Source organism: Gossypium hirsutum, chromosome D02 (assembly GCF_007990345.1).
Source record: "Gossypium hirsutum isolate 1008001.06 chromosome D02, Gossypium_hirsutum_v2.1, whole genome shotgun sequence".
NCBI classification, from domain to species: domain Eukaryota; kingdom Viridiplantae; phylum Streptophyta; class Magnoliopsida; order Malvales; family Malvaceae; genus Gossypium; species Gossypium hirsutum.
This window is the reverse complement of record NC_053438.1, coordinates 23,204,218-23,219,275: the sequence shown is the minus strand read 5'-3', so window position 1 is coordinate 23,219,275 and position 15,058 is coordinate 23,204,218. Positions and strand designations below refer to the sequence as shown.

The 15,058-nt window shown below is 35.4% G+C and overlaps 1 protein-coding gene and 1 long non-coding RNA gene across 2 annotated transcripts; one reads left to right on the top strand and one right to left on the bottom strand.

Annotated features, from left to right (window-relative positions):
- Positions 1-10,923: 10,923 nt before the first annotated feature.
- Positions 10,924-12,058, top strand: LOC107908392 (uncharacterized). The gene is made up of 2 exons (XR_001687009.2): positions 10,924-11,464; positions 11,767-12,058. It is a non-coding gene; the product is annotated as an uncharacterized lncRNA (long non-coding RNA).
- A 759-nt stretch (positions 12,059-12,817) lies between these two features.
- LOC107910706 (uncharacterized) lies at positions 12,818-14,156 on the bottom strand. The gene is made up of 2 exons (XM_016838666.2): positions 13,170-14,156; positions 12,818-13,063 (listed from the first exon to the last, which is right to left on the bottom strand). Exon 1 carries the CDS (start codon positions 13,844-13,846, stop codon positions 13,211-13,213), a length of 636 nt encoding a protein of 211 aa, XP_016694155.1. The 5' UTR covers positions 13,847-14,156; the 3' UTR covers positions 12,818-13,063; positions 13,170-13,210.
- Between the last annotated feature and the right edge of the window lie 902 nt (positions 14,157-15,058).

The window sequence follows — 15,058 nt, the reverse complement described above, 5'->3', positions numbered from 1 at the left end:
ATGCATGTCCTAATTTTCACCACCTTTCCCTCTTCCAGGGTCACAATTTCCACCATTTCCTTATGAGGTAGGATTTGTTTATTTTCTTGCTCTACCATCCTCAAGAAGTCCGGAGATAGGTTATGATCTATGTTATCTTCAAAGTCATGAGATCCCTCTTATGATCTATGTTATCTTCAAAGTCATGAGATCCCTCTAAACACATGTCTTGTTCAAAAGGATTTCCTGAGTCCATAGTCATTGATATCTGGGGGTCTGTTATAGGTGCCAAGGAATATACAAAGAATTGTATGAATTTAAGGATACTTATTTGTATGGCATGATTATGAATTAATGAAAGAATGATTTGGTAAAGAATTCAAAAGAATGAAAGAATCCAAAATAATTACTCATACAAAAGAATGAAAGAATATTAAAGAAATATCTTCTTAAAATAATTGCAAAGATATATTTTATTAAAATAATGATGTTCAAATATGAGCTTATTTCACAAAGGAGTTCTTATTGTCTTTAGTCTAAAACAACAAGTGTGTTCTGAATATTACTCTAAGAAAGCTCTAAAAACTTCAGGTATTTCTTCTGCAGTCCAATTATTTAGAACACTCCCAGGTTCATAAGGACGGATATCTAAGAAGGTCCCCTCTTCATTTGTGTCTTCATGTATGGCATTGATGTGAACATTTTCCAACATCTCTTCAATACTTTCTCTCCTTGGCATCTTTCGCTCGGGATGAATAATCGGTCCTGATACAAAAGTTTTGGATATGTAGGGGAATATCATTGGTTCCCATTTGACTTACTCCCCACTCACACGTGCCATTTTTCTTTCTTGCCTTTTTTCTAACTTCTTCTTTCTCTGTCTTATATCTGGCATGTACCCTAAACCAAAGCGATCTTCTTTTTCTTTCAACACCGGAACCATAATTCTTCCTTGAAGATGTCTCCCTAATCCTCTTCCAGGTAAAGCTCATTTCCCTATCAACAACTGTAACCCCATCTCCGTGGTTTTGGATATTTTAGGCACTAAAATTTTGTTCCCCTCAGAAATAAATGTTGCATTTACAAACTCCAATGATCGAAAGGAGCATTCAACTGCCTCATCATTAGTTTCCATGTACGGTACATCATTGGCTATAGCCGCTATGATATCCTCTTCGGCATTTATTGTCACTAGTCGACCTTCTGACACTAGCTTCAACTTCTAATGTAATGATGATGGTATATCCCCCACCGAATGTATCCATGGTCTCCCTAACAAGCAATTGTAGGAAGGTTTGATATCCATTACAAGGAAATCCACCTTGTAAATAGTCGGACCAATCAATAAGGGTATTTCGATTCATCCCATGACCTTCCTTTATATGCCATCAAATGCCCTCACTATATTCTGGCATGTCTTCATGTGCGAGCTATCCACGAGTAGCCTGTTAAGTGTGGATAGGGGCAATACATTCAATGCTGATCTATTATCGATCAAAACTCCTAGCAAGGTATACCCTTTGCATCGGGCAGTAATGTGCAAAGATTTAGTAGACCCCATACCCCCAGGTGGTATTTCATCATCATTGAAGAAGATAAAGTTATCGGCACTTATATTATTGACTAGCCGATCTAATTTATTGGCAGAGATATCATTGACCACATAGGTTACGTTCAGCACTTTCATCAACGCACTTCAATGCACCTCTGAACTCAAGAGCAAGGCTAGCACAGATATGCGAGCTAGTTGTTTATATAGTTGTCCCACAACGCTGTACTCGCTATGCTTCAAGAATTTGAGGAATTCCTTGGCTTCTTCCTCTTTTATTGGCTCTTTGATCGGTAACACAGGCTAGGTTGCTTTCCCCTTCTTTTGTTCCGTCACTATGGCCTTTCCTTTTACAGGTTCTGTTTGAGGACTTATCAAATCATAGCGTTTCTCACAACGCGTATGAGAACCTATACCCTAATCTTCTTTTGCAGCACTGGCTGAAGTCTCCCTTCCCGAGATGGTTGCGTTGCACTCATAGTTCCATGAGACTTTCTTGCTATCCTTGTAAGAGAAGGTTGTAGGTTTCTGAATTATGATATTTGGCATTATTTGTACTCCCGCTTCATTATTCTTTGGTCGCGAGATGATGACCACAAGATGATTTACTTTCAGAACCTTTGTCGTTGATTCTGACGCGCATATGCTTCCTTATTCCTTGACTTCTTTGTAGAACTCCACTTATTTATCATCCATCATGCCTTGAACCAAGGCTCTAAATTCTATGCACTCTTAGATCTCGTGCCCTTCTTCGTGATGGAACTCACAATAATTTCTCGTCTTTTTGTAGCTCTTTTTTAAATTCAAAATGATTAACCCCTTTTCTACCATCTTCTTCCAGACCCATCTCAAAGGAGTTATTACTTCTGCAATGTCTGTCTTAATTCTTCTCCCATGTTTCCACTCATCATGTTTACCCCATTATCAGTATGATTAGGTAATGGATTTTCTCCACTGGATGAATCATCAAATTTGACAATGCCCATACTGATGAGTTTTTCAAGCAGTTTTTTAAAGGCAGTGCAATTTTCTATGGAATGCCCCGTAATTCCCGCATGATAATCGTATTGTGCATTCGTGTCGTACCATTTGGGGTACGGAGGTTGTAGAGGTTTTAAGTAGAAAGGGGAAACAACGTGTACATCGAATAAACTTTGATACAGCTCCCTATATGACATTGGAATTGGCGTGAACTAGAGCTTCTCAGTGTTTTGTCTTGTGTCGGATTCTTGTCTTGATAAACCTTGTTGGTTAGTAGCCACCTTTCTTGGTTGATTCACTATAATCGATTTTGAGTAACCTTTTCTATATGTACTCGTGTTGTTCAGCTCATTTTCTTTTTTCTTCAAGGCCGACCTTCTGTTACTTTCTCCAGCATCAATCTTACCACTCATTATGGCGTTTTCAATCATTTCACCATTCATGACTATGTCAGAAAAGCTTTTTGTGGCACTTTCTAACATATGTGTAATAAATGGGGATTTCAGTGTGTTAATAAAGAGCATTGTTATTTCTCTTTCCAGGAGCGAAGGCTGAACTTGGACGGCAACCTCGCTCCACCCTTTGTGCGTATTGCCTAAAACTTTCATTCGGCTTCTTTTCCATATTTTGTAGGGTGATTCTATCAAGAACCATATCTGTTACGTGACTGTACTGTTTCATGAATGCTTGCACTAAATCCCTCCATAAACTAATCCTGGTATGGCTCAATTGATTGTACCATTTAGATGTTGCCCCTGTGAGGCTATCTTGGAAGCAATGTATTAGCAGTTGGTTGTTATTAACATATCCAGTCATCCGCCTACAAAACATGGTAATATGAGCTTCAAGGCAACTGGTCCCATTGTACTTCCCAAATTCTGGCATTTTGAACTTGTAAAGGAGTACCAAATCCGGGACTAAGCTCAGATATTTAGCATCTATCCCATGGTAGTTCTCAGTGCTTTCCATTGCCCTGAATTTTTCTTCGAGCCACTTACACCTTTCCTCTAGTTGTTTTGGCAATTCCTCTTTTATTTTTTCTTTTTTAGCCACTTCATCGAAATTAGATATAGTAGGATTAATAGGGTTATCTTCGGGGTTAGAGCCTGATCTGGTTTAGAAGTTTATTGGTGTTGAGGTATCGGCCTGGAAATGCTGAGGCTTGATTGTGACAGAGGATTTGCACCAGTATACCTCAGCTTAGGTCTGCACATGTGGGGGAGTAAAACCTGGAGGATAGAAAGGTCCCTTATTGTATCCTTCTTCGGTATTAACCATAGGGCCCTTTCCTTTATCATTTCCCCCAGCCAAAAGTTGAGCCAACTGAGTCATTATGTTTCTTTGAGACTCCAGCATTTTGTCCATCATATCTTGCTGAATCTTAGCTAGCTGCTCCTGCATTTGCAGTTTAAGTTGGTCTTGCATCTCATTTTGGAACTGTTCAAGTCTTTCCAATCTTTAGTCCATGTCTTTGGTTTTCACTCGAGTACCGTAATGGTGTTTGGTTGGTTGGTTTCCAGATTAACTGAGGAATAATTTTAATCGATTAGGATCTTTTAGTTAGTTTTTAATGCATATGATGCAATGCAATGCATGAAATGAATGCAAAAACGGCGCCAATTTTGATTCAATTCCATTTAAGAAAACTTTACTAGAAAATAAATTTCTTTACATAAAGTAGGCTACAAATAAGGCTTTATCCTAATACTCAGAACTCTAATCTTCCTAAGTAGCGAGGCTAACTATTGCCCCTAATCTGATTCCAATTAATACTTTATACTCTGCGTATCAGCCTGCACTGCCAAAGTCTGCAAGTGATCAACTACCTCTCGAATCTGAACCATGGCTTTTCCCATAATGTGGTCCCTGTTTCTAACTTGATTCTGAAAGTAGTGAAGCTGCTCATTATTACGATCTTCGTTTGCTTCCAAGTACTCGATCCGGATATCACAATTTTGCAATGCTGTTTCTAACTCTTCTATTCTTTTTTTCAATTCTTTTTTTCAATTCTTCAATCCTGCTCAAGCTCGCTCTCAACTCTATTGCAGAGTTCCAATTTCGATACTGACGAATAAATCTTTCCAACTTGGCCACTCTGTCCTTTAATTCGCCTTTTTTCTTTTTGGTTCTCTGACAAACTCTTCTCTAAAGCCTCATTTCGTGTCTGAACCTCTTGGAATTTCCTTTCCCATCTATCAGCTTTGTTCTTTTCTTCTCGAATCTCTTCACACCACTACTCTGAAGTTTTCCCCAACCCGGCAGTTCTCATTGACAGACGCAGCTTCTTATAATCTATCTTCAAGCTATCTAAATCCTCATCAACTTTATTTTTCCCTTTTCTTAGTTTCTCAACCTCGAGTTTCTGAACATACACGTCTAATCTCAAGCTCATATTTTCTTCTTCCATTTGTTCTACATTTCTTCTTTCAAAATCTTCTCTTATGATTTCTAGCTCAGAAGGGACAACTCGCAAATGTTCATCTATTGACTAACTACTTCCCTGACTTGGCTTGGGGATATTATCATTAATCCTCCTAACCAACCATTCATTATACTCAAAATTTGTCATTGAACCCACGACTAATCTCTTCATCCGTCGTGTCTGGTTTCATGCATTGAACATCTATCGAATCTTCTTTTTGTAACCATCGCCCTTGTATGAGAATTCACACTCAGCTATTCCATGGGTTGTAGGTATAAATTGCCTTGACCTATACTGCCTAAGCACTAGCAATGGAGCATAACCAACAGCTCCCCAAATCCCAAGCAGAGGAACCCAATCAAAATCACCGCATCAATATAGGATCCTATCTAGAAGCAACCAAGGAGCTCTCCACTCGATGTTCTCTTCTTCAAGATTCTAAAAAATTGCCATCCATTTCTCTTCCAAGATGTCATCCCTCCTCAGTGTAGCTATTATCTCTTTCAGTGGAGAATAGTTTTTGAAGAAGACCCGATACAAAACCTTATCAACCTTTTAGAAGTGACTATGGAACCATGGAAGTAGGAGCTGCGCACATCTGATGAATCTACCCTCACCAGCTTTTCGGCATGCATTCAGTGAACTGAAGGTTTCTACCAAAATCGCTGGGACTGGTGTAACCCTCTTATCAAGTCGATCGAATAAATCAGTGAATGCTTCATCAACGTGCCCCAAAGCTTTGGGGAAGACCACTAAGCCGTATATACTTAAAGCAAAGACATCCACCCACTTATTTATATCTGGGTGTGCTAGACTTAGATCCTTCAAGCTCTTCTAAGAAATGCACTTGCTATCCCCCTTCTGCTTGATCTGGGCTACAACTCACTGCTCGCTTATCCCAGTTATATTCATCATCTTCTTTAAAAAGGTTGGTACATTTACAGCTCTCGAGTAGGCTCTGTCTACTTGAATCTTTGAACACCAAAGTAAAGCCATGTATTCTTCTATTCTATGCACCAAATCGACCTTCCCAAATGTGAAGCAACTGTAAGCAAGATTCTAAAACTGGGCGAGAGCCCGAAACAGGTGCTTGTCTACCTTCATGTCAAGCAGATAAGTCAAATCCCCATAATTAGAGTAGAATAGCTATCTAACCTCATCATTCCACTGATCCCAGATTTCTTTCAACTCTTGCAAACTGTTTTGAGTTACGCTAATACGGGTAAAGTCCCATAATTTTGATACGTATCCCTCAGCCAAACTATCACCTTTCTCGCGTTGTGTCATTTTGGACCAAGTTCAGACAGCCGCATTATCTTCCACCTTATCAAGAAACCCTTTTTCCATGATAAGCTTTCTATCTAGCAACTGAATATGAACCAACGCCTTTCATAATGAAATGCCATGTAGTTGAAATGTCATGCAATCAAAGTAAGACACAAAAATTCAATATCATATATAAACATAGAATCCAATACAATCAAGAAATAATCAAAACACTTATTCGGGTATTTCTTAGGGTTCAGTGTGGTTCTACCTAAGGTGAATTCCTAAGGTTCACTACATGAAGTTTTGGCTTCTAGGGCAAAGGTACTTGTACCAGCCGATGCCTCGATCTTCACCCGTTATATGCTCATGCAGACCAAGTTCGGTTCAGGGGAATACATTTCCCTATGACTATACGGAGATGAAAATCTCACGAAGGCACAGGTACAGATGTATCCCAAAAGCAATCCACTATCCTATACGGAGGTGAAAACTTTACGAAGGAATAGTTTCTCACTCCCACTTAAAAGGGTAAAATCGTCCAACTCATGTAATTCAAAATGCAAATTCACTAACAGACTTAAACCAACCAACCAAGCACACTATATTGAAAATGAGATTGAATGCAAAGGGGATATTATGAATTTTAAAACAAATTTTGATTTTTCGACCATAAGACAAAAATTAATCAATTTATGGCTCGACTCTCTTAAAATCAGTCCCCAACGGAGTCGCCAAGCTGTCGAAACCACTTTTTTGAAAACAAAAATAGTGTCGACTTAAAAAAAGAAAATTGGAGTCGCCACCGATCTTTTATTGAGGTGTGATCGGATCACCTTAAAAATAATTTTCGTCTATGAGTTTTAGAAAAAAAGAGGGTTCGGGAGTCAGTTACGTACAAGGAAGGATTAGTACCCTCGTAACGCCTAAATTTGGTACCGAATTGATTATTTAGTGTTTTAAAGTCGAATGTCAAAAATTTGAAAATATTAAAAATGATCCTCCTTTTATTAATGATATATTTTAAATATTTGCTTAAATTTAAACATATGTAGAAAGGCCTTCTCATCCCGTGGTAGCAAAATGTCGTACCCCTTAAGTTAGGATGCAACATTTGAATTCCCAAGCTCAAGCTAACCCTTAAAAACCTTTATTAAAATTTTTATGTTTGAAAACTAAAATGTTTGACCATCTTGGTTTAATGAGAAAATCGAAATCACGTAAGTTAGGGCACAATTCCTCAAAATTCCAAAGATAATATATAAGTCTGCCTTCATTTTAAAAAAACCTCATCTCGAGATATCGAAAGGTCATATCCAATGAGTTAGGGCACAACATTTGAATTCCCGAGATAAGCTTTGATTTAAAATTTTCACGTTTGAATTGAAAAAGGGATATTCGGTTACCTAAATTCAACGTAGGAAATTGAAGCCCACTAAGTTAGGGCACAATCTTCTCAAAGATCTTGGATACCGAGTATTGCTTTATTTTGAAAACTTTTTGAATAAAATGATTTTAATGCTTTGATGAAACGTAATCTTTTTGACAAATAAAACGCAATGGGATAATAATGTACAATGTGAAATGATAATTCGTAAACTAAAATGTACACTAGTGATCGGCAAATAATCCATAAATACAAGTAAACAAAACAATACACATGAGAGCAACAATCCTACATGATATATTATGCAAAAACTCACATTTAAAGCTAATGAATTATAAATTAACTTTGAAAGAAATACTAAGCAAATTAACACAAATAAAGAATATCAAATTTTAAAATAAAATAAAAAATAAATAGCATGCAAGAGAGAAAATTTAAAATTATCAATATACAAACAATAAATTATAGACATGAAATTTTAAAATAAACAATATATATAAGTTTAACATAAATAAAAAATAAATACCATGTAAAATAATAATATTTAAAAGAATTTTTTAAAGTAAATATTGTATAAGATGAAAATCAAAATAAGTAATACATAAAATAATACATATTAGTCTAAATAAGCAATATACATATGAAATGAAAATTTAATATAAATAATATATAATAATATATATAAAATGTTAGAACAAAAAAAGTATAGAATAAAGTAGGGTTTTTTTAAACAAAAATTAAGGACGAAAATGTACTAACATGGGGGACTAATTGGGAAATATTCCTCATCCTCCCAAAACGCAACGCTGCGATATGGACTAAATTGAAATCAGCAGGAAATTATGTGGTCAAAATTAAATACACAAAAGAGACTAGATTGAACCACAACGCAAAAATGTAAGGACCTAGCGCGCAAATAACCCTCACAATACCAAAGAGCGCGGATCTAGCCGCATTTGGGTCGGGTCATCAAGTCAAAGTAATTAAACGACACCGTTTTGAGGGTGACTAACCCTAATTTCAAAACGACGCCGAGTGATTGCATTATTTAAACCGAATTTTTTTAAAACATTTTAGTTTTTCGTTTTTTAAAAAATAAAAAGGGGTCGCCCCTTGTTCTTCCGTCTCCACTAGGGTTTTGAACCAAGTCCCGCGCCGCTGAAAGCTCCGTCGATCTTCGGCCTTACAATCTTTGCCTGAACTTCGATTGCAATGAAGTGAACAAGGATCCAATCGGCGCCGACACTGAGGTAAATCCTTTTCCCCCTTCTTTATTTTTTATTTTATAAACAACATGAACAACAAACGAACATCGAAGAAACATAAAAGAAAAATGAAATCGAAAAAGAAAAAAAATCAGATTTCAAATCACCTTTCCAAACTTTTAATTCTTTTTCTGATTTCTTTGGTATCTTTTTAACTGATCTCCCCGCCTTTACAAATTTTTAATGGCTTTTTATAGCCGAAATGAAACAAGAAAATAAAATAAATAGAAATCTATGATGTTTTCTGCTAGCCCTAATTTGCGATTTTTTATTTTCTTGCTGTTTTTCCCTGCCTGTGCTATTTGTTGCCATTTTTGTTGTGCAGGTACAAGCTCGGAGGGGTGCACGCGCGCGTAGGTGCAGCACGTGCGAGGGGTTTGGGTTCGGCTACGGCGCAAAGGCAAAAAGCTGCTATTGCTGCTAGGGTTTCTATTTCGTGGTCTAGGGTTAGGCATTGGGCCTCTGTAATTGGGCCACTGTTTATTGGGTTAGGGATTTAGATTGGGTCTTAGTGTATTTTGTAATCGGGTTTGGGTTTGGGCTATCAATTGGACTGTATTTGGACTTTGAATTTTTATTTGGTATTTGGTTTTAAAAAATGAAAATTGGAGTCGCCACCGATCTTTTATTGAGGTGCGATCGGATCACCTTGAAAACACTTTTGATCTACAAGTTTTAGTAAGAAAACGGGTTCGGGAGTCAGTTACGCACGAGGAAGGGTTAGCACCCTCGTAACGCCCAAAACTGGTACTGAATTGATTATTTGATGTCTTAAAGTCAAATGTCGAAAATTTGAAAAGATTAAATACGATTCCCCCTTTTTATTAATGTCATATTTTAAAACAATGCTTTGATAGATTTGAACAAATGTAAAAGAGGCATTCTTATCTCGAGGCAACAAAATGTCGTATCCTGTAAGTTAGGATACAACGTTTGAATTCCCGAGCATAAGCTAACCCTTAAAAAATCTTTATTGGAACTTTGTGTATTTGAAAACTAAAATGTTTAGCCATTTTAGTTCAACGAAAAAAAATCGAAACCCCGTAAGTTAGGGCACAATTTCTCATCGTTCCAAAGACGATATATTGCAAACTTCATTTTTCCTTTTTACGAATTTGGATTAAAGCGAAAGTTCAATGTAATGTTAACAAAGATATAAATTTGATTTATTTGAAATGAAGAAAAATAAAATGATCAATTTTTGGTAAATAAATCAGAAATTTTAACTATAATGTAATGTTTGGAATTAGAAAACAAATGTACGAACATGGAACAATATACGCGGGTTGACTACCATACAAATATGAATATACAAACTCAAATGCACATAATAGTTTTTTAAACTCAAAATAATAAATGAAACAAAACTCAATACCAAATAGATAGCACATAAAATAGAACAAAGTGAAGCAAGTAATAAGCTAAAAACTAGTATACAAGTCTGTTCAAAATAAAATGAACACATGAAACGAATTTAAAAGAAATAATAAAAAATCATTTAAAATTACATACAAACATTTTAACACATATAATATGTAGACATAATATACAAAATATTTAAATAAAAGATGTGTAAAGAAGAATTAAAGGTATATTATATAGAAAAATAATAACAAAGTAAATTAAAAAAATGTGTATAATTTAAAATAATAATATATAGATGACATTTAAAACGACGCATGAATTAAAATAAATAATTTATAAATATGTATTTTAATACAAATAATATCCATGACTTGAAATGAATAAGTAATTTACAATAAACAACACATAATAAATTTGAAATAATAATACACAATAAATTTAAAAATTTTGATAATAATTCTAAAATAATAATATGTGATACATTTAAAATAATAATACATGATTAAAAATATTAATGTTAATGATGAATTTAAAATAATAATGTTGATAAATTATAAATAATAATGCATAATAAATCTAAGATAATAAAATATAATAAATTAAACGATTTTAATAATAAAACTAAAATAATATTAAGTTTAAACACCAAAATAATATCAAATTTAAAATTAGATAAAAATGGAGTAATAGATATTTAAATGTATTTAAATAATAATAATTAAAACCATTAAATTAATAAGGATTAAATTGGAGTCAAAACAAAATTTAAAGGAAAGAAAACGAGATTAAAAAAACTGTCCAAGGATCAAAACGTAGTGCGCATGACATGGGGACTAAAAGGGAAATTTTCCCCACCCCCAAAATGCGGCGCTCAGATGCGGACTTAATTGAAACAGAAATAAAATGGAGATAAAATTTAAAAGGAAATAAAATACAAAAAGGACTGGATTGAAACGCGCTTGAAATGTGGAAGGACCGCATGCGCACATTGTCCATTTTCTGCAGAAACACGCGGATCCCTTAGGCAGACGGATCGGGTCACGGGTTATAGCCAATACGGCACTGTTTTGGAGCTATTGAAACAGGCCCTAAGCGGTGCCGTTTCTCACACTATAAATAGCCCCTTTTAAAACCCTAAAATCGGAAGGCCACCCCCTACTCTCTCCGCCGCTGCGCAAGCCCGAAACCCTCCACTCTCAACTCCGATTTGGGACGGAGTAAGCAGAGATTCCGGCGGCGCACTCACGAAGGTATGGCCTCTTTCATTTCTCCTCTTTTACTTTTTTCGCATATATAAAAAAAATGAATATCAAATCGAAGAAAAAAATAAAGAAAAAAACTTTGAGAATCACCTTCCAAAAAAAACTAATATTCGATTTCTTTTGTATTTGTATTTTTTTCTAATCCCCTTATTTTACAGATTTTAATTGGCTTTTATAGCCGAAACAAAAAAGAAAAATAGATATATGAAAAAAGGAAATAATTCTTTGCTTCCATTTTGCTGTTAGTCCGTTTCTTTTTGCTGCTTGTTTCTTTGTTTGTTGCATTGCAGGTACATGGCCAGCTGGCGTGGAGGCGCACGTGGGAGCTGCTGTGCGTAGGAGCAGCGGAGGCTAAAAGGCGTTTAGGGTTTTGGGTGGTTTGCTGATTGTTGGGCCACTAAAATGAGTTTTGTAAATTGGGCTTTTGGGGTTATTATTTATTTTTTGTTTTATTTCGGGCCAATGTAATTTTAGGGTTTGGGCTAATTTTTTTGTAACTAGACATTATTATTTTTGGACTTTTGGATTTATTAAATTTGATTTTAATACAGGTCGGATAAAAATTAGGTATTACAAGTAAAATATTTTTTTATATTCTTTATTCAGAAAATATTACATAAAATTGTTGTATGTATTAACATTATTTTTGTAAATAAAATCCATTGCATTTATTATAAAATATGTAGAAATATTTTAGGTTGGAGCACATACAATATGAAGTCATATCCATGTAAGATTACTAGAAGCCGTGACTTTAGTACTTGTTGTACATGGAGAAATAAAATATTTACTACTAAATAAACAATCATTTTAAACCTTGGGATTTATATTATATTGTGTCCATTAGTCTTTAACCTTCTTTTCAATTTTTATTTTCCTTTATTTATGGTTATTTTCTGCTTTTCTTTCATTTTTTATTTATTTTTAATAATCTTATAGAATTTCTTTCTTTTATTTGAATTGAAGAAAAAAACGAAAAATCAAGACTTTTTTTTGAAAATCTTTGAACATTTCTTAAATATGCAATTTGCAATTTCTTTGGAAGCCTTGTGCTCACAGAAATTAAGAGGAAAAAATAAATATCTATCTCAGCTGGTTAAAAGACAGAGATTGGGACACTATTCCTGAATATGGTGAGAAATTCCGAGTCCATAAGAAAGCATAATCCATGCAGAATGGCACCTAATATATATAAGTTTATCATTTGCTTGCTCATGCTGCTTTCTCTCACCTCCTATGATTTAAATCCGGTGAGGTGAAGTGAAGATTGGTTGGCATAGATGTTATTATCGAGACATAAAATGCGTGCATGTGCTTAATTCGTAATGTGGCAATCGTCTGTTCAGAAACAGCCTTAAGATTATCAAACACAAGAAAATGGCAAAGCCTTACACATATAGCTTTTATATGTTCACCCCCGATTCAAAAACAAGGCGGTGATCGCATTATGATCAGCATAGGATCTAAATTACAATATACTTAATACGCTATAAAAGAAAATGGAAAAAGTTGAACAAACTATTGACCCAAAGCCTTAGAACTCAGAAGCAAGCACACTTCTTATCCACTCTAGTTTTTCTTTTATTCCTGCACCTCAGCTCAAAAAAACTATGAGGTATCTTTATAATTTCCCATGACATGAGACAATTAAGGAGAAAAACTAGAAAAAGGAAGAACAGAAGTTACTGCTTACCCTTAATTATTGTTCACGCCTTTATTTACGGAAAAGACCCTTCAAGGGAGACGTAGGAGTCGTCGGAGATTGTCAGTGGCTCCATCATCGACTCCTCCACCAGCTTCAGCCTTGCAGCCAAGCTTTGGTCTAAGCGAAAAGCTGGGCAAAGGCAAGCTGCTAGGTGGTGGAGAGAGTGTAAAGATAGAACTTGAAAGCCTCTCCAAATCTCTCGCAGCCGCCTGGGGTCCTCCTGATGCCATGACAAAGGGCTTACTAATTGCACCTTGTGCTTTTTTTCCCTCCGTTGGTCTGGTTTGAAGTTTCTTTGGCTCTCCTACTGATTTGCCACTGAGTTGCTTCGATTTTGATCTCTTTGGAGGGGTCAGAGATTGGTCTTTGTATCTGTTGCTTTTGAGGTTAGATGGAGAAGATGAAAGGGGTGGGGTTCGAGAAGGGAGCGACGTATGAAGAGGTTTATTAGGGAGTGGAAGTGGAAGGAGAGGTGGTTGATGCTGAGCCTGATAGAATGGATAAGAGAAGGAAAGAGACGGTGGAGGAGCCAAAAAGAGGCCTCCTCCCCCCCCATGGATGATGCTTGTGTGAGCTCCACTACTATGTCTCCTTGGAATGTTCTTGAGTTGCTTGTTTGGAGAAACAGATTTCTCAGCTGAAGATGACAAGAAAATCCCATCCATAATACTACTGGGTTTTGCTTTGGCAAACAACGAACAAGCTTTTTCAATATCAAACAAAAAGAGGCGATGATCTTCGAAATAATATGATCAAAAGCCTGAAGCCAAAAACATGCTCAAGATATATATATTTCAGAGGAAATCTTTACAGATTTTCTCAATGAAAAGTAAAAAAGAAAAAGAATATTGGTTAGGAAATGCTATTGATAAACAGAAAATAGATACAAAATCGATTTCGATCCCAGAGGGATCCGAAATGGTTTGGATTTTTAATTTATTCTACTTTTCTTCCAGACTTTCATGTGTTTAAAAGTCTGTGCCTCTTTTTATACAAGTAATAAACTCCACGTCTCCAACGGCTACTTTATTTTTTTATTGTAATTTACTTTTCGTTAAAATTGTCTGTTAGGCCCTATACTTTTGATAAAATTTGAGATTTATTTTGTATACTTAAAAGGTTAGAAATTAAGCCCTTTAACTGTTTTGATCTAAAAATCTCAATCCAATCATTAAAATAGTAAGTATTTTTTTTGTCAAAATTTACCAATTTAGCATGTTGATTAAGTTGCCCTCATGTGACATATCATATGAGTGAAAATAAAATGAAAATAAACATTTTAGCATATGATAATTATTGGATTAAGATTTTTAAATTGAAAAAGTAAGAGAATTGAACTTTTAAATTTTAAAATATAGGGAGTAAATATCAAAATTTATAGAAAAGCAGGGACTAGTAACATACTTTGTCCTTTACTTTTTTCATTTTCTTTATAATAAAAATGTTACCACAGACTCCTAATTTACCGACAGTTCAAGACTTGGGAAACACTGTTGGGCGGCAGCCGTCAATTCGATTTACACCGTTGGATCGAATAATTAGAAATAACCGGTGAGGAGATACCAGCCGTTGATCATTCCCTCCATCTAAGATGTTGGTCTGGTTTGAAAGGGACTTGAAAGAATCCTAGCAATACACGTATCCCACTTGGCGGGACCCAAGACTATTTTATGACCACCTCATGCAAGAACAACACATAAATAGAAAATAGGAGTAAAATATTAAATATTTTATGTGATAATACAGTGCAAGACCTGAAGGGATTGGTATACGTGGCAGCAGGCCAGCCAGTCTTGATGAGAATTTCCGGTCCATTATTGGTCGGTGCCATGCACGTGACCTTCATTCACGTCTATTAATTTTGATGTAAACGATGT

What these genes read in the sequence shown, in the direction of transcription:
- LOC107910706 (XM_016838666.2), bottom strand. Translation starts at nt 13,846, where the DNA reads ATGGATGGGATTTTCTTGTCATCTTCAGCTGAGAAATCTGTTTCTCCA.